Here is an 18,300-nt window from a genome sequence, read left to right as displayed (position 1 = left end):
CCAACAACTTAAATATTTATGCCCCAACAGCTAATTCACTGTTTGAAAAAATATAATACACATAAATTGAGAGAAAGCATTTTAATTTTTATTTCATTTTTAACACACTTGTGGGTCATACATGTGTTGGCCACTGTGCAGCTTCTCATGCCTCAAAATTGGATTGGACACCACTACCCCCATTTTCTGTTCCACATTTGTTTTCATATACTATTGGCTTCATTGAAAGGATTAGAGTGCAGTCTTAGGTTGAAAGTGTGAGATACCTCACTGGCAGTTCATGTGGTGTCTGACAGATGTTGAGTTTCACTCTGTTTACTATCTTTGAAATTTTAAATATCCTGAGGCACCCCTCTGAGTTCAATGTGGTGTGCTGGGGCATCTTAGCACACAGTTTGGGAACCACCAGTTTGAGTGATTTGCCCAGGAAGGTACTGCTAAGAAGAGGCAGATCCAGAATTTAAATTTTAATATTCTGACTCTGAGTCTTGCTCTTAAACCATTTTTAGGGCCCTTCCCATAAGATTGTGTTCCTCTTGCCCCAGAGACTTTTCACTGGAACTCAGGGTCCAACAAAGAAAATATGACCCATGCAGGGTCTTTAAAACAGAGGAAATTTATTCTTACACCATAAACAAAAATAAATTCAAAATGGATTAAAAACCTACGTGGTGAAAGTTGAAACCATAAAATTCCTAGGAGAAAACATGGGTAGTAATTTCTTTGACATCGGCTGTAGAAACATTTTTCTAGATATGTCTCCTCTGGCAAGGAAAACAAAAGCAAAATTAAACTAGTAGAACTACACCAAAATAAAAAGCTTTTCAACAGCAAAGGAAACCATCAACAGAACAAAAGGACAACCAATTGAATGGGAGAAGATATTTGCAAATGATATATCTGATAAGGGGTTAATATCCAAAATAAGTAAAGAATTTATACAACTCAACACCAAAAAAACAAACAATCCAATTAAAAATGGGCAGAGGACCTGAATAGACATTTTCCCAAAGAAGACATACAGATGGCCAACAGAAAGATGAAAAGATCCTTAACATTACTAATCATCAAGGAAATACAAATCAAAACCACAATGAGATAATCACCTTATGGTTGTCAGAATGACTAAAATAAAAAAACAATAAAAAACAAGTGTTGGCAAGTATGTGGAGAAAAAGGAATCCTCCTGCACTGTTGGTGGGAATATAAGCTGGTGCAGCCACTGGGGAAAACAGTATGGAGGTTCCTCCAAAAATTAAAAATAAAATTACCTTATGATCCAGTAATTCCACTACTGGGTATTTGCCCAAAGAAAACAAAAAACACTAATTTGAAAAGATACATGCATCCCTATGTTTCTTGCAGCAAAATTTATAATAGCCAAGATAAGGAAGCAACCCAACTGTCCACCCATAATGAATGGATAAGAAGATGTGGTGTATATATACAATGGACTATTCCTCATAAAAAAAGATGAACTCTTACCATTTATGACCACGTGGATGGACCTAAAGGGTATAATGCTAAGTGAAAAGGTCAGAGAAAGATAAATGCCATGGTTTCACTCATATGTGGGATTTAAGAAACAAAGGAAAGAAAAAAGGAGACAAAAAAACAGACTCTTAAATACAGAGAACAAACTGGTGGTTGCCAGAGGGGAGGCAGGTGGGGATGGGTGAAATATCAATCAATCAGTCAGGAAATGTAATATAGAGAATTTCATTGGTGATAAAAGAGCTGAGAAGCCCAGGGGACAGTGAGGCAGGCAATCCAGATATGAACCACAACAGGGAAGCCAGGGCCACTCGTATGGCTGCAGGGGATAATGGGAAAGACAGTGTTAGCAGGACCCAGAATTTAAGGTTGCCTGGTGGAAGCTGGACCCACTGTGGAAATGCAGCCACTGCCATGGACAGCTCAGGAAGGAGAAAGAGAAGGAAGAAAATAACATGATTTCCCTCCGGCTCCCAGTCTTCCCACCAATGCCTTCCATTGGCCCAACCTAGCTAGAAGCCAGAGGGCAAGGGAACCTGGGAAATGTAGTCTCTTATGATATAGAACATGTGAGGAGGAGCCCGGAATGGACCTGAGCAAACAGGCAGTTGATTGATACTACAAAATGTAGTGTATACACTTTATTCACTCAATAATTCCTTTAGCAAATATTTATTGAGGACCTACTAGGTGTCAGAGATCATGTGAGATGCCGGGGATACCATAAAGACGGAAATAAACCTGATCACTGCTCTTAAAGGGATCAAAGACTAACAGGAGAAATAGAATAAACACAAAACTGGGGCGCCTGGGTGGCTCAGTTGTTAAGCGCCTGACTTCAGCTCAGGTCATGATCCCCAGGGTCCCGGGATCGAGCCCCACATCAGGCTCCCTGCTCAACGGGAAGCCTGCTTCTCCCTCTCCCACTTGCCCTGCTGTGTTCCCTCTCTTGCTGTCTCTCTCAGTCAAATAAATAAATAAAATCTTTTAAAAAAAAAAAGAATAAACACAGAACCATCCAATTATAAAGTGTGTTAAGTGCAACGAAGGGAAATATCACAGTGCTATGAGACAGCTAGAGATTAGAGAAAGGATGCAACCTCCCACGGTTTTAAGTCTAATTGACTCTTGAGGTGCGTGTATAGAAACTTGTGTTCAGGAAAACAGAATTTCTATCTAGAAAAAGTTTAGAAGGAGATACTGATGCCTTCATATTTTGACTTAACACCTGCGTCATACCGCTCCACCGTCTCAAAGCTGTGTATGTGATTGTAGGTAATAGAGTGTGTGTTCAAGTGTGTGTGTGACGGAGACACAGAGGGAGAAAGAGACTGTACAAAGAAAGATTCCTTTAGACAAACATTGTAAGGAGCCAGAGGGCTCACAGCAGCTAATCTCTTTTGCTTGCCTGACCCCACCCCCTTCCCTCTCATCATAACTTGTGATCTTAGAGGCATGAAAGAATTTGAGCCCCTCCCCCAGCTTCACCATCTCTGTTGGCCGCTCAGCCGGGTTCCACGTCAAATCCAGCTTGGGCCAGAAGCCTGAGGGCCACACAGAAGTTGGTGAGCTTGCAGGCAGGTTCCTCACCCTGTGGCCATGGGCGGCAACATTGGGCAGCTTGGCATTCATACCTGTAAGTCCCCAGCTGCGGATGACCCCTTTGACCCTGTGGAGCCACCCAAAAGACCCACGAGCAATCTCATCATGCACAGCATGGCCATGCTTGGCCGGGAGTTTTGCTACGCGGTGGAGGCCGCCTACGTGACCCCGGTCCTGCTCAGCGTGGGGCTGCCCAAGAGTCTGTACAGCACGGTGTGGCTCCTCAGCCCCACCCTGGGATTCCTGCTGCAGCCCGTGGTGGGATTAGCCAGCGACCACTGCCAGGCCAGGTGGGGCCGGCGGAGACCGTACATCCTCACCCTGGGCCTCCTGATGCTCTCGGGCATGGCTCTGTACCTAAACGGGGACGCTGTGGTATCAGGTCAGTGGGCTGCACAGGTGGGCAGGCAGGGGAAAGGGGCCCATTATGCAACTCAATAGGAGGAGAAGGCAGATTTCTTTATGTGACACTTACTTAGAAATTGATTAGAACCGATTATCTCTCCTAGGTTACAATGAACTTCCACCTAGGAATGACCCAAATTCCGTGGTTGGGGACACTTCACTTTTAGAAACATCAGGATGCATTGCTGTTGTTGTTTTATTGTTGTGAGGATTTAAAAATAGGAATAAGTTTTTATCTCTTTTATCAAATGAAATATTTTTACATGTTTATCAATTGCAGTGTTCTTTGAGCTTATGCTTTAGTTAGTATTTTTGTCAAATTAACCATTTGCCATATGATTCCATGAATACTTATAATAAATTACCTATGTATCTAAATAAGAGCTAATTCTGTTCATAGAATTACATAGAGTCTTTTAATGGGAGGAGGACATCAGCCTGTCAGCTCAAGGGGACATTTTTGCACTGCAAATTCTGGACAAAAACAAACCTCATGGTGAACACTTTTTCTTGACATTAATCAGCCACCAATTAATCAGTAACTGGTGGTAGTACATGAAAAGTTTCATTGAAAAAAGAATTGTTAAACTCAAAAATAGCACCCATTTCTGGACCATTAACTCTCAGGCTAGCAGAATGGATGATAATGAGGCAGGATAATCAGCTATCATTTGTATGTATTTAAAAGAGGGCATCAACACACAAATGTAGGTTATTTCTGCAATATAATCACAAAACCCCCTGATAAGAATAGTTGCCTCTAGGGGGGACTACTAAAGGACTTTGGAAGTAAAAAGTGGAGTGTAGGCTTATTTTTCACTTATTGTTATGCAGTAATCTTTAAAAATGTGCATATATTGCACATTATTCTTAAGTGAAACTGAAAGCAAGGGAAAAGATTCTTTTTTCTCTAATGGGAGATTGGGTGAATGAATTCGGGCATGTCCACAGAGTGAATATTATTCAGCTGTTAAAAATTATGCAGCAGATCTCCATTAATTGAAATGCAAAGAAATGAGGAGAGCTGGTTATAGATGAGCAGTTCCAACCTGATCCCATTAGTTAGTGCTCCTCCAAGCGTCGTCCTCAGAGCCAGGGCATCATCATCCCTGGGGGCTGTTAGAGAGATAAATGCCCAACCCCACCTCAGAACTCCTAGAGACTCGTGGGAGAATCATGGAGAATTATGGAGACAGAGCCCAGTAAATCTGTTTCAACAAGTTGTCCAAGGGATGATTAAGGATGCTGAGGTTTGAGAAGCACTGCATTAGGGCACAGGTATACACCTTTTTCTGTTAGTGCGTACGTACAGAAAGGGGTATCTGAAGAATGACCATTGGTGGGGGCTGGGATGAAGCATTTTCCCAGCTTTTCTACATTCTTGGAATGGTTTACAATGGTGTATAATTTTTTAAACAACTTTTTAAAATGAGATGTGATACAAATTCATACAACTCAGTGCCTTTTAGCATATCCCAAGGTAGTGCAACCATCACCACTATCTAATTCCACCATATTTTATCACCCCAAAAAGAAACCTAGTAACCATTAGCAGTCATCCCCCATTCCCTCCTCCCTACCAGGCCCAAGCAACCCTTCAATCTACTTTCTGTCTCTATAGATCTACCTTTTCTGGCATTCACGTGTATAATTTTTAAAACCTGAAAAAATAATGAAGCCATTTTTATTTGGAAAAGCAAAGCAAAATGAAAGCAAAGGGAGAAATTTAATGACAGGACATTTTGATGGAAATAAAAATGCAAATCATTCTAAAGCGGGATTTAGATGATGTATATTGATTTCCTTTTTAGCTTTGATTGCTGATCCAAGAAGGAAACGGATTTGGGCCATAACCATCACGATGATAGGTGTAGTTGTCTTTGATTTTGCTGCTGACTTCATTGATGGGCCCATTAAAGCCTACTTATTTGATGTCTGCTCCCATGAGGATAAGGAGAGGGGCCTCCACTACCATGCCCTCTTCACAGGTAGGGAATATTCCAGAAAGTCTCACCTTAAGCTCCCCAGACAGGGAGGCACTTCCACTGAAGCCATCTAGTGTCCATACACGTCAGAGTTTTTGAATGAATGGATCTGTTGATGGAAGGCTCCCATCACGCGGGCTCTGTCTTTCAGTGCATTTCCCTAAACAAATCAGCTTGTGACTGGGTTCTGGAGGTTTTGCAAAGGAAGTTCATACATAAGAGCTTTCTGAAGAATGGTTTGTGGAGACATTTACAACTGCAATGAAAAGGGGCCCTTGTGCATTTTACTTTTTCTTTCTTTCTTTTTTTTTTTAGATCGGTAACGTAGCATCAGCATTACTTAGGAGCTTGTTAAAAATGCAGCTTCCCGGCCTCTCCTCTTGTTATTTTGATTCATTGGGTTTGAGATGGGGCCCGGAAGTCTGCATTTTTAATAAGTATCCCGGATGATTCTGTGGCAAGTGTCCTAAGGGGGAAAAAAAGCCCCACATGTCCTAGAGATTTCTTAGTTTATATATATAAAGAGTTCGCATTTCCTCAACTTCCTGGTTTGAAATGAGGGGCTCTCTTCAATTCTTGGGGCTTTTGCTGTCCTTTGGTTGCTGTTGGGTCATTCATCTAGAGCAATGCTAGCAATGCTCAATATGCATTTATAGAGCACCAGTCAGGACTATTCTAGGACCCTGGGAAGGGAGGTTATACATCAAAATACAACATGATCCTGGCCTGGGAGTGTTTTCATATCTAGTTGGTGGGGTGCTTTATCAGTCCACCTTATTTGATATCTTTATGGCCCAGCCAATATATTTATTTTATGTTTTGATATGTTCTGTGTCTGTTCATGGCCAGATAGCTCCCATGAGAAGCAGGATCTTACATTTTGCTCAGTTTATGTTTCCACAGCCAAGAGCAGTGCCTGCTCATGGCAGCCGTTGGGTCAATATTGGTCATTTGCACCAAAATCTGAATGGTGAACTCTGGAAGAAGGGGGCTGCCCAGCCAGGAGAGTAGTTCTTCTTTGCTTTAGGGAAGATGGAGGAGCCGGAGTCCAGCCCATCCGTCTGTGGCCCCTTGACCACCCTGTCTGCATCTAGAGGGTCTCAGAATAGAGATTCGACCTGCAGTCTTCCAACTTAAATCCCTTCTCCTTTATCATCATTTGCTGAAATTAATTACAACAGTGGGAGATTTTTTGGCTTTTGAACCTGACACATTGAGAGTTTTATTGCTCTAAAGTACTTTGGGCAATGTGGCCACCCTTTCCCAGCTCATGTCAGTGTTAGTCCTGGCCAGTCTCTCCTTTGTTGCCTCTAATATTAGAAGATTGAGTTTGGGGGGCGCCTGGGTGGCTCAGTCGTTGGGCGTCTGCCTTCGGCTCAGGTCATGATCCCAGGGTCCTGGGATCGAGCCTCGTATCGGGCTCCCTGCTCCCGTGGGAGGCCTGCTTCTCCCTCTCCTACTACCCCTGCTTGTGTTCCCTCTCTCGCTGTGTCTCTGTCAAATAAATAAAATCTTAAAAAAAAAAAAAAGTATATAAAAAAAAGATTGAGTTCGGTGTTTAGGGAACTTTTCAAAGGCTAACACATGGTAATATTTCTATGAGTCTGAGAAAATATCTTAAGGTTTTCTGTTGATATTAGTGTATGGTGGTCTCAGCAAACATAGTATAATTTTCATATTACCTTGGTTCAGACTCTCACTACATCTTGTCTGAGCTTTAGTATTTTTCCCTTTACTGTCTCTCCGGTCTCTAATCTCTTCCTATTTCAATTGAATCAACACACAGCTTTCAGATTCATATTACTAAAAGACAGCTATGACCAGGGCACTGTCCTGTTCAGTCACCCTCAGGGGCTCCCCATTCACCTATTGGATAAAGAACAAATTCCTAGACAGGGTTCAAGACTCCCCATAATCTGTTCCCATCCTACTCTTCAAGCTTTACTTCCCATTACTCCCTCCACATTTTCTTTGCTCTGAACAATTTCCCAACATGTTCCTAGGGGCAGAGGCCAGGTCTGTTTTACTCACTGCATCCCTTATACCTTCAGCACAGCCTGGCATATCATATGTGCTCAAAATAAATATTTCTGGGAAAAACAAAGGAGCCTGCCCTTTTCTGTTCCAACTTCAAAATTCCCTTCCCCCTTTCTCCCTTTGGAAATCAAAGTTGCTTGGAAACTTTCCATCCACTTCTTGGGGAGAAGACCCCCTTTCTTCTAAATTGCAGGCAAACAACTTGGTCAGGGACTCTACCCACAAAGTGATCAAAGTAAGAGTTTATGAAGTAGATGAACATAGAGGTATGGACAAGGTGGGTAACTCCAGCAGGGAGAGATGGCAGAGGCTATAGTTCATCTCATACATACCCTGAACTTCAGTGCCCTTGGGTCCCATGTCATCTGCTTGGGCTGCCATAACGGAATACCACAGCCTGGGGGCTTAAACAACAGAAATTATGTTCTCACACTTTTGAAGGCTGGAAGTCCAAGATCAAGGGACTGCAGGGTTGGTTTCTGGTGAGACTTCACTTCTTGGTCCTTACCTGGCCTTCCCCTCACTCTGACCTCACGTGGCCTTTCCTCAGTACACATGTTCCTCATGACTCTTCCTCCACTTATAAAGACACCAGTCCTGGGGCACCTGGGTGACTCAGTTGATTAAGCGTCTGCCCTTGGCTCAAGTCATGATCCTGGGGTCCTGGGATTGAGTCCCTCATCAGACTCCCTGGGAGTCTGCTTCTCCATCTTCCTCTGCCCCTGCTTGTGTGCTCTTTCTCTCTCTCAAATAAATAAATAAAATCTTAAAAACAAAACAAAACACAGTCCTATGGGTTATGGCCCCACCCTTATGATCTCACTTAACCTTAATTACCTCCTTAAAGGCCTAATCTCCAAATGTAGTCACATCGGGGCTTCAACATAAGTCTCTCTCTCTCTCTCTTTTTTTTAAAAGATTTTATTCATTTATTTGTCAGAGAGAGAGGGAGAGAGAGAGAACAGAAGCAGGGGGAGGGGCAGGCAGAGGGAGAAACAGGCTTCCTGCTGAGCAAGGAGCCCGATGCTGGACTCGATCCCAGGATCCTGGGATCATGACCTGAGCCAAAGGCAGTGGCTTAACCAACTGAGCCACCCAGGCGCCCCTCAACATATGTCTCTTTTAAAGAAAGCAAAACTGGGGCGCCTGGGTGACTCAGCTGGTTAAGCGGCTGCCTTCGGCTCAGGTCATGATCCCAGGGTCCTGGGTTCGAGCCCCGCATCGGGCTCCCTGCTCAGCGGGGAGCCTGCTTCTCCCTCTCCCTCTGCCTGTCTCTCTGCCTACTTGTTCTCTCTCTCTATCTGTCAGATAAATAAATAAAATCTTTAAAAAAAAATTATAAAGAAAGCAAAACATTCCTAGAATTCCCATAGACTTCTGCTTGTTTCTCATTGGACAGAATTAGGCCACATGAGCCCCCAGGAGCCTAGGAGATTGGAAAAGTGAGGGTTTGGGGAGGTTGGGAAAGGCAAATCCCTAAACCAAATTTTAGTTCTGTTAGCCAGCAGGAAGGGGTAATTATTATGGAATAGGCCAAAAGGTGGTAGCTATCACATAGAATACAAATACAATTGAGTGGTAGCCTAATGAGAACAATTAAAGGCCAAGACTATTGCAAGAAAGAACTTTCAAAGCCCAATCTATTCGTGAATAATTGAAAGGAAATTGCATTTTAAAATTATACTCCAGTTCACAATGTTACCTGATCACATTTATTATAGGACGGTTTACAGCCTCCCCTGTATTCTAATTCAGTGTGTATTTATCTTTCTCTTTTACAAGATTTTATGAACTACACAGTTTGTAAAAACATTAGGGTTTATTTCCTTATGGCTTCTAACCCACTGCCTTGTGGACAGCAGGTACTTAGAAATGTTAGTTGCATAAAAGGAGATTCTTGGTTTCATAACCCGGCTTACATTTCCTGCAGCTTTACATCAAGTTGATGGCAAATTGTATCAATCAAATAAATATGCTCATTTAGTTATCTAATTTTGTCTCATGACCAACACTGAGCTCTGAATCCCAGCCAACAGTCCCTGGTTAAAGGGGGACCCCTGAGGGTGTGTGGATGGCTCAAATCAAGCTTTTTTTTTTCCTATTAGAAAAAAAGAAAACATCTTCCTCTTCTAAAACAGTACAGTGCAGTCTCACCTTGTTTAAAGCTTAGATTCTAGAGTCCCGGCCTAAGTGATAATCATAGAGTCTCTATTATTCATAAATATCTCACACATAAAATACAGTATGCCTTGTTTTGTGTGCACAGACCTGCATAGCAATGGATACATATAAATATATCTGCAGAAACATCTCCTCTTTAATGTTTACTGCTGGACGTGGGCTCAATGAATGGGAGAGAAGATAGGGTCACCTGTATTATTTAAAATATTAATCTCTCTCTCCCCTTCTTTTCAAAGTATGAATAGTTGAACTCTGTCCAGTTAAACATGGATGTGTTACCCCACCATAGTGTCCTTGCTCTGAATGGAAGACCACATTAAAAAATGGAGTGAAAAATAACAAGCAATGCATTATCATACTGCTCTGTCTTTGCATACAGGCCAGACCTCCTGAATTCACATGAACTTGGCAAAGAAATGTCTATAGCATTCTGCTTGAATCAAGCATTTTATGATAAAGTCAGGTTCAGTGTCAGAGCCTGATGTAGTTTTGGAATATAGGTGAGGTTTGGTGGGGTGAGGTCCGGAGCCGACAACCAAGAAAGAATTCTTGAGACGTCTTTGGTGCAAAATGGTGGTTTTATTAAAGCTCGGGGACAGGACCCGTGGGCAGAAAGAGCTGCTGCCCTGGGGCTGACTATATACTGGGGAACTGGGGGTAGGGAAAAGGGAGGTTTTCAAAAGAACTTTCATATGCTAAAGAGGACCTACAAGATACTCGAGGCCTTGCCGTTGTCAAGTTAAGGTTTTTCCCTCTAGTAAGGCATTAACAAAAAGAGAGTTGGGAGCTTCCTGGAGGAATGTCACACAAATCCCACCCAGGAGTGGGGGAAAGGGGGGAGGTTGCATGGTGTCAGCTTGTGCTTTGTCCTTAGCTAGCCTTCTGCTCCCTCATCAAGCCCATTTTGATTTTCATCATCATCAGCAAGACATTGTTTACCCAAGGAATCCAATCTTCTGAGTAAATTGAAATTCTTCTTATTTATTTCAGAGCTATTTATTTCATTTTAGTCCAGGCCTAACAATTCCAAATGCTTTGCAAATAAGTGTCAAGGATTTGTTGCCAAAATATTTCCCAGCATATTTCTGACTTTTCTTTTTTTTAAGAAAAGTCTCCACTGGTTCCCAGGGGACATTTTTGTCCCCTGGCTTCTTCTGTCTCTTATATTTGAAGGTAACTAACTCTTCCTCCCACCATCGCTGCTACCCCATGCCTTCACTTCTGGGTGCATCTGGGCCTGTGGAACCCACATTCACTAGTAGAGAATTCCTTCTTTGTGTCAGAATGCTTCCAACTGAGTGTATATCTGTTAAGCTGAACCCACCACCTTACTATCTTTAGCAGTTGGCTCTATCCTGCAGTGGGTGACTGGAAAGAGGCATGGTGGGAAAAGTTGTCCTGGTTCAAATCCCCGCCCCTCTTCTTAACTGCTGAGTGGTTTCAGTATTTCTAAACTCTTGTTTCCTCACAGGATCTTAAAGTGAATCTTTACACAATGTTAGTTTTTGTTTTGTTTTTTAAGAATTTACTTATTTGACAGAGAGAGAGAGTACAAGCAGGGGGAGCAGGCTCCCCACTGAGCAGGGAGGCCGATGCGGGGCTCGATCCCAGGACTCTGGGATCATGAGCTGAGCAGAAGGCAGACGCTTAACGACTGAGCCACCCAGGTGCCCCCACAATGTTAATATCCTGCCAAATGCCCAGAGTAGAGATCGTTTAAAAGGATCAAACACCAAATGTCTATATTTAGTTCATTCCCTCTGTTCCCACTGGGCTTATAAAAACCATCAAAATTTTATTTGTGGTAACTCAGAGAGGAACTTGCCCCACGTCCAAGGATGGGTAACTTGTGGAGCACAACCTCTTTGAACTCTTCTGGTTTTTTAATATCCCAAAGTATGTATACAAATGCTCAGGTTACAAATGATCTGATTAGAAATAATTAAGGACTAAGGAAAGAGTCTTAATGAAGGTTAGGCATGAGCTCCTGTGAGCAAACCTCTCACACAAGTGGAAAAGATGCTTTATTTCGAGTTAGAGTCTGTTTGAATGCATGAGTGGTTTTTCTCGTGTCAGCTGGGTTCCCTTTGAAGTTTCCGTCCCTGGTGAATTTTCACATCTCCTCAGTCACTTAGCTCAGAAAAGATGTGGCCAGAGCATAAGCCAAGGACACAGGAATGTCAGCTCTGTGGGCAACATGGGTGACTTAGAGCAAAACAATTCATGTCTCCAAATTGCCATTTCTTTTCCATTCAAGCGTGAGCAACACATCTCTCCAAGAATCTCAAAGGCAGATTAGAGAAGGAAACACTTGAGGGGATTTCTCCCTGGCTCTGTCCTCTGCTTGAAAGAGGTACCCAGATACCAAATCGCCTTGGTTTTATTCCTTGCTTCGTTATACTCTGGAGTCACATAGCCCCTCCTCTGTGATGTGTTTGTCGTTACCTAACTATATTATTTATTCATTTATTGCTTATTTTCTGCCTCTCTAAGCAACATCTAAGCTTCCTGAGGTTAGGAACATTATCTTTCCTATTTGTTGCTATAGCACCAGTCCTTAGAATAGCTCCTGGAATATGCTCATGTAATATTGGCGGGACGAATACTCTGTTTTACCATCCCCACTGTACCTTTGCGGAGGCTGTGTTACTGAGAGGTAAAGCGATTAACCCAAGGTCACACAGCTGGGTAGCAGTAGGCTAGATTAGGGGCAAAACCTCACCAACCTACCAACCAACTAACCAACCAGCCAGCCAGCCAGCCAACCAAAGACATGGTTCATATTTTGGTCCAGATTCCCCTAAAACCTGAGCCCCAGAGAAAGTTTGTATGCATAATTTATTTGGAAAAGGATTCTGGAGTGTGAAGGTGAGGAAATGGTGGAGTGGAGCAAACCAGCCAATATAAGAGACATTGCAGAGTTGGCCTTTGCTCTGGGTGACCGTCCTCCATCTCACCAGGCTCCTCTGAGGAGGAGCCTAATGGAGTTCGTCTCAGAACTTTCTTATTTGAGGGGATCAAGAAGGGGGATTAATCCATTGGCTCCCATCTCCATGGCCAAGGGTGGCCCCATGGGTGTTAACCTCACTTGTGTGAGTGCTGACCCCAACCTGAGTGTGGGTTCCCTCAGGCAAGGCACTGTCCAGATGCACCTGAGTAAAGGTGGCCAAAGCTGGCTTACAACCGGGCCCTGCAGCAGCTGTTGGAGAAGGGGGTGGAGCGCTGAGGGGACCTGCTGAATCGCCGAAGGGATGTCACAGACAGTTCGTGACTTCCTGTCCTGAGCCTTTTCTCTCTAGCATAGTGCTTCGTGCTACTCCATCACTAGAAGAGTTAAAGCATTTTGCAAAGTGCTCAATGATTAACCTTACAGTCAACTGAGCTGTTATAACTCAGAGCTAAAATATTAACTCTGCAGAGTTAAAAGAAAACCCAAGGTAATCACAAATGGCTCCAGAACCAGGCCAGCTAATTACCTGACCTTGCAGTCATTTCTAATCCTTAAGCAAAGAAACAAGAGTTAGGGTTTTTGTGTCGTGTCAGGGAATGAGAAGTTTCGGGAATCTTACCTGAACTAGGGTAGCAATAGTTGTGCATTTCTCAAATCGAGAAACTTGCTTTTGGGAAAATGGGGGGATAATTAAGGTGGATACTTTTATGTGAACCATTATTGCATTAAACATACTTGCACATATTGGCAGCTTTCAGCAGGAACACAAATTGCAAATTCAGCGCATTTGACCTCTGGCAAACACCCTACTCCAGTTCTCTGCATTTATTTCTTTAATGATGAAGAAGAACAGGATTTCGGCATTGCTTTACTGCAATTTTTTTTTTTCCTACAGCATAGCTAATGCTCAGTAATGCAAAGTGTTGGATAAATCTTCATGTCTGAAATGGGAGTGCATGCCAGTCCCCAAAATTAATTTAATCGCTCCTGTGTTGAGCCTCATTGCCACAGGATGGTGAAAATTTAGTCTTGGTTTAGCATGTTCCCCATTGCTTTCCCCAAGGTGGCTTCTAAGTTCTGGGGACTTAGAGTGCAAGGGTTTGGGGCAGAGAGTTCCTGGGTTTTGGTGTCATCTATTCGCGCTGGCCATTTACTGAGATGTCCACTGTCCCACCGCATTTCGGTGCTCAAGCTGAAGTGGTCACAATTGAGTTATGTCTTATTCTCATTTGTGAGGCCCCTGTAGAACCACAGGCTTCTTGGCTCCCTCCCTGCCATTCTGCTCTTCCCTCCCCATGCCAAGGTGAGCGGAACTCTGTGAGCTGCAAACTCGCTTTGCTTTTTGCTTTCTTTGTCTCGAAGATAGAGATAAAATAGAGTTGATCAATTTTATTTAAAGATTTTATTTATTTAGGGGCGCCTGAGTGGCTCAGTCGTTAAGCGTTTGCCTTCAGCTCAGGTCATGATCCCAGGGTCCTGCTGCACGAGAAGACTGCTTCTCCCTCTCCCACTCCCCCTGCTTGTGTTCCCTCTCTCGCTGTCTCTCTCTGTCAAATAAATAAAATCTTAAAAAAAAAAAGATTTTATTTATTTATTTGAGAGAGAGAGAGAGAGAGCCCAAGCGGGGGTGTGGGGGTGGTGATGGGGAGAGGGAGAAGCAAGCTCCCTGCTGAGCAGGGAGCCCAATGCAGGACTTGATCCTGGGATCATGACCTGAACCGAAGGCAGACGCTTAACTGACTGAGCCACCCAGGCGCCCCAAGTTGATCAATTATTCATGGGTTTGTATTTGTAAATTCACTCAGTAAAACTTCTGTGTAACATCCAAAGCAATCCAGGGAGCTCATTTGCAGTCCTGTGCAAACAAGTGTGGGGTGTAGAGGGACAATTTGAAGTCACCCGAGGCCTCATTCCCAGATTCCCAGTTGAGGTAGGTAAAGGTGACCTCTGACTTCCTGTTTGGTTCTCATATTGTAAACAAGTGTCCTTTTCATGGTGTATTTAGTGCCAAATCATTTGCATGTTTGTCTTTTTTGTGTGTATGTGATTTCAGTGTTTAAAATGGTCCCAACTATAGTGCTGAAGTGCTGTCTGGGGCTCAAAAGGGCCAGAACATTGTGATGTGCCTTGTGGAGAAAATATGGGTGTTAAGTTTTGTTCAGGCATGAGTTACAGCGCTGTTGCCCATGGGCTCAACGCTAATGAAGCAACAATATATATTAAGTATCTCTAAATGGAAACACACATGGAAGCACTGTGTTGATCAGTTGGTGAAAAGGTTCACAGTAACTGAGCCTCGTATTTCCCCTCAGAACAGTTGTTTGCTACTCACTAATTCAGTGCTTGGGGTGACTTTTAACACAACTACCGCTAATAATAGGAATCTATTGCAGTACCCTCCTCAAAGTGTTGTTGTGAGGACTGGATGAGTCAATATATGTCAAGAACTTAGAACAGAGCCTGACGCACCATCAGCTCATCTATCTAGACCCACTGCAAACCATTTCTTCCTCGAGGTCTTATTGCCTCCCTGGGGTCTGCCCAGGAAGTGAGGCATTGGTCCCTTCTATTGGGGAATCCCTCCAAGCCATTTGGGGGTGCTTCTGCTCCCTCCCTCCCACCCTCCCAGTACCAACTAGGCCCTAAGAGCAGGGTCAGAACCACCACTGCCTGAGGGGTTCACCGGTACGTGTGCACTCATCACGAATGCCTTGCTCTTAAATCACATTTTCTTTTTTTTTTTAATTTTCTTTTTTAAGATTTTATTTATTCATTTGAGACACAGAGATACAGAGAGAGAGAGAGAAAGCATGAGCAGGGAGAGAGGCAGAGGGAGAGGGAGAAGCAGGCTCCTCGCTGAGCCAGGAGCCCGATGCGGGGCTCGATCCCAGGACCCTGGGATCATGACCTGAGCCAAGGCAGACGCTTAACCATCTGAGCCACCCGGGAGCCCCTTAAATCACATTTTCTACCAAATCTTCCCTCTGTGCCTTTGGAGCCTAAGGACTTTTGAAACTCCGAAGCAAGAAGACATATTCTTGTTTCTCTGCTTTCTACTTTCCTGTCCTTCCCCTAAAGAAATGATGAACCCTGGCTCAGCTTGAATGTGAAGGAAGGGCCCAGAGGGGCAAGGACATAAGGAAATACCACAGGACCACAGGTGGTGGTGGGGGGGCTGGGATGGAAACAATGGCCAACACTTTAAATATATTATCTCACCATGCTTTGGGAGAAAAGTTGCCTTGTAAATCTGAAGAACTGTCTAATTACTCGTGTTTTCTCTCTTTGACCAGAGTATATATGTCTTCTTCATTGATTTTCCTTTACTCTCAGCCTCCAAGAGGACAGGTCATGTCTGTCTTAATCATGGCTGTGTCCCCAGTGCCTCGCACAGTTCTTGGAGAGTGGGTGCTCCATCAATTTGTATTGATAACTGGGTCTAAGGACACACACACACACACACACAGTAGCTGGTACTTATTTGTTACCTCTCCAGGATTAGTGTGTATATGTTGGGGGGAGGTAGGAACCATATACCTAACTGAATACTTTCATTGCTGTTTTCTTAGTATCTAGAATAGAGTCAGAATCACTCTCTCATGAGCTCCATAGGAACCTGGGGGATTTTTAGTTCGATCTCTTGTTGAAGTAGCTAGCTGCACACCGTTAGCTGTCTTGACTCGAGCTATTTTGCCATCAGAATGTGGATTGTTAAGTCATACGCCTGAAGCAGAGGGGAAATTACAGGTACATCGTAGATGCAGAGATTGACATAGATAGACTCTTTAGATTCCTTGGTCCTGCAACTCCCCCCGTTACCCATTTTACCTATTATAGTTGCAAGCTAAAGAAAAATAACCCTATTTCTATATGCTTGGACTTCTTCCAGGACGAGCCTTGTTCAAGTTGTATCATAAGTTATGAAATATAACATCTGTCCGTCCAGCCATGCATTCTTCTGAGGTTGACTGTGGTCTGAGTGTGACAACACGGCCTGGTTCTGTGAAGGAGCCAGCTGAATCACTGTGGGCTCTTCTTTGCAAAGTCTTTGTAAAGGCTCCTCATCTGACATTAGCAGATGTCCCGTGGATGTTCCAGCTTACCGTTTGGCCAACAACCTAGTGGTTAATCCCAGAGGCCCCAGTGAGACTAATGCTGGCAGAGAGAGAAATGCAGTCTGGATGTAGATGTGGGAGGTGGTATTGACCTTTGTTGCACCTAAGATGACTTGGCTTTGTCTTGGAGACTATCTTTGAAGATAAAATCCTTCGCTTAAGCAGAGGCAACAGAAAAGAAAGTGTTCAGTGAATCCCTACAGCCCTCTGCTGGCCTTTATCATATCTGAGGGTGTTTCTATCCAGAGTGTTAATATGCTGTCTCTGGAATAATTACCCCAATGGCCCACTATTCCTTCCGGGCATGTTTTGTTGTAACAGTTAGCTACATCCTACAATAGCTTTGGGACAAATGAAACAGTTTCGCCTGTTTTGTTTTCCTCCGCTTCCCTAAGAGAAGAGAGGGTTCGAAATTCTCTAAATTACTTGAAGCCGGTGTCAAAATTTTGCTCAACTAATGAGGGAACTGACAGAGAAGACCTAAAGAACAGTTTCCCCAAGTTCTTGCAGGGTGTGTGTGTGTGTGTGTGTGTGTGTGTGTGTGACTAGCAAAAGAAAAAGTGTTAGGTTAGATGTAAATCTGATTAACTTTCTACAGGGCAGTAAAACTATAACTCCTCTGTAATATTTTTGGGGTAATTCCTTTATTAGGCTGCAGAAACTTAACACAAATCATAGAACCCTAATAATGTCTGCAACTTAACCTCAATTTTACACAACTGCACATCATTGTACTTTGTCAGTTTTGCACTGTTGGTCAAATATCCTCTGAAAACAAAGTCCTATTCCCTGAGAATATCAGATAAGGGTGGAGCTGGTTTGATTAGAAACTGCTCCCTTGGGCGCCTGGGTGGCTCAGTCGGTTAAGTGTCTGCCTTTGGCTCAGGTCATGATCCCGGGGTCCTGGGATCGAGCCCCGCATTGGGCTCCTTGCTCAGTGGAGAGCCTGCTTCTCCCTCTCCCTCTGCTTGCCACTCTTCGTGCTTGTTCTCTCTCTCTGACAAATAAAATCTTTAAAAAAGAAAAAGAAACTGCTCTCTTACCTGGCTACGCAGAGTGATGCTTGGACTAGCACCATTGGTGTCAGCCAGGAGCTTGGAAAGAATGCAGAATCTGAATCTTTAAAATCAGAACCTGTGCTATACATTCAATGTTTGTCCCCCAAAATGTATATGTGAAAACCCCAATATCCAATGTGCAGGTATCGGGGGTGGAGCCTTTAGAAGGTGTTAGGTCACGAGGCCTCCTGAATGGAATTAGTGAGGCACACTAACTCCAGATACCCAATCTGCTGGCGCCACGATCGTGAACTTCCCAGCCAACACAACTGTGAGAAATAAATCTTTGTTGTTTATAAGCCACCCAGTTTATGGCATTTTTGTTATATAAACCCAAACAGACCAAGACAATCTGCATTTTAATAAGACGTCCATATGACCCATGCACACATTAAAGTTTAAGAAGCATTGCTTTAGACTGATATATTTTTTTTTAAAAGATTTTATTTATTTTTTAGAGAGCAAGCAAGAGA

At 43.4% G+C, this 18,300-nt stretch overlaps 1 protein-coding gene across 1 annotated transcript in view; it reads left to right on the top strand.

Moving 5' to 3' along the window:
- Positions 1–2,851: 2,851 nt before the first annotated feature.
- LOC118006367 (membrane-associated transporter protein-like) overlaps positions 2,852–18,300 on the top strand; it is a 34,762-nt gene continuing 19,313 nt past the window's right edge. Inside the window, exons 1-2 of the mRNA XM_034998997.1 lie at positions 2,852–3,478; positions 5,313–5,489. Coding sequence (XP_034854888.1) covers positions 3,094–3,478; positions 5,313–5,489 — 562 coding nt within the window. The 5' untranslated portion in view covers positions 2,852–3,093. The remainder of the gene's footprint in view (positions 3,479–5,312; positions 5,490–18,300) is intronic.

The sequence above is a fragment of the Mirounga leonina genome, unplaced genomic scaffold (assembly GCF_011800145.1).
Source record: "Mirounga leonina isolate KUSES-001 unplaced genomic scaffold, KU_Mleo_1.0 Mir_96, whole genome shotgun sequence".
NCBI lineage: Eukaryota > Metazoa > Chordata > Mammalia > Carnivora > Phocidae > Mirounga > Mirounga leonina.
Note: the sequence above shows the minus strand (reverse complement) of the source record. Positions and strands in the feature narration are given on the sequence as shown.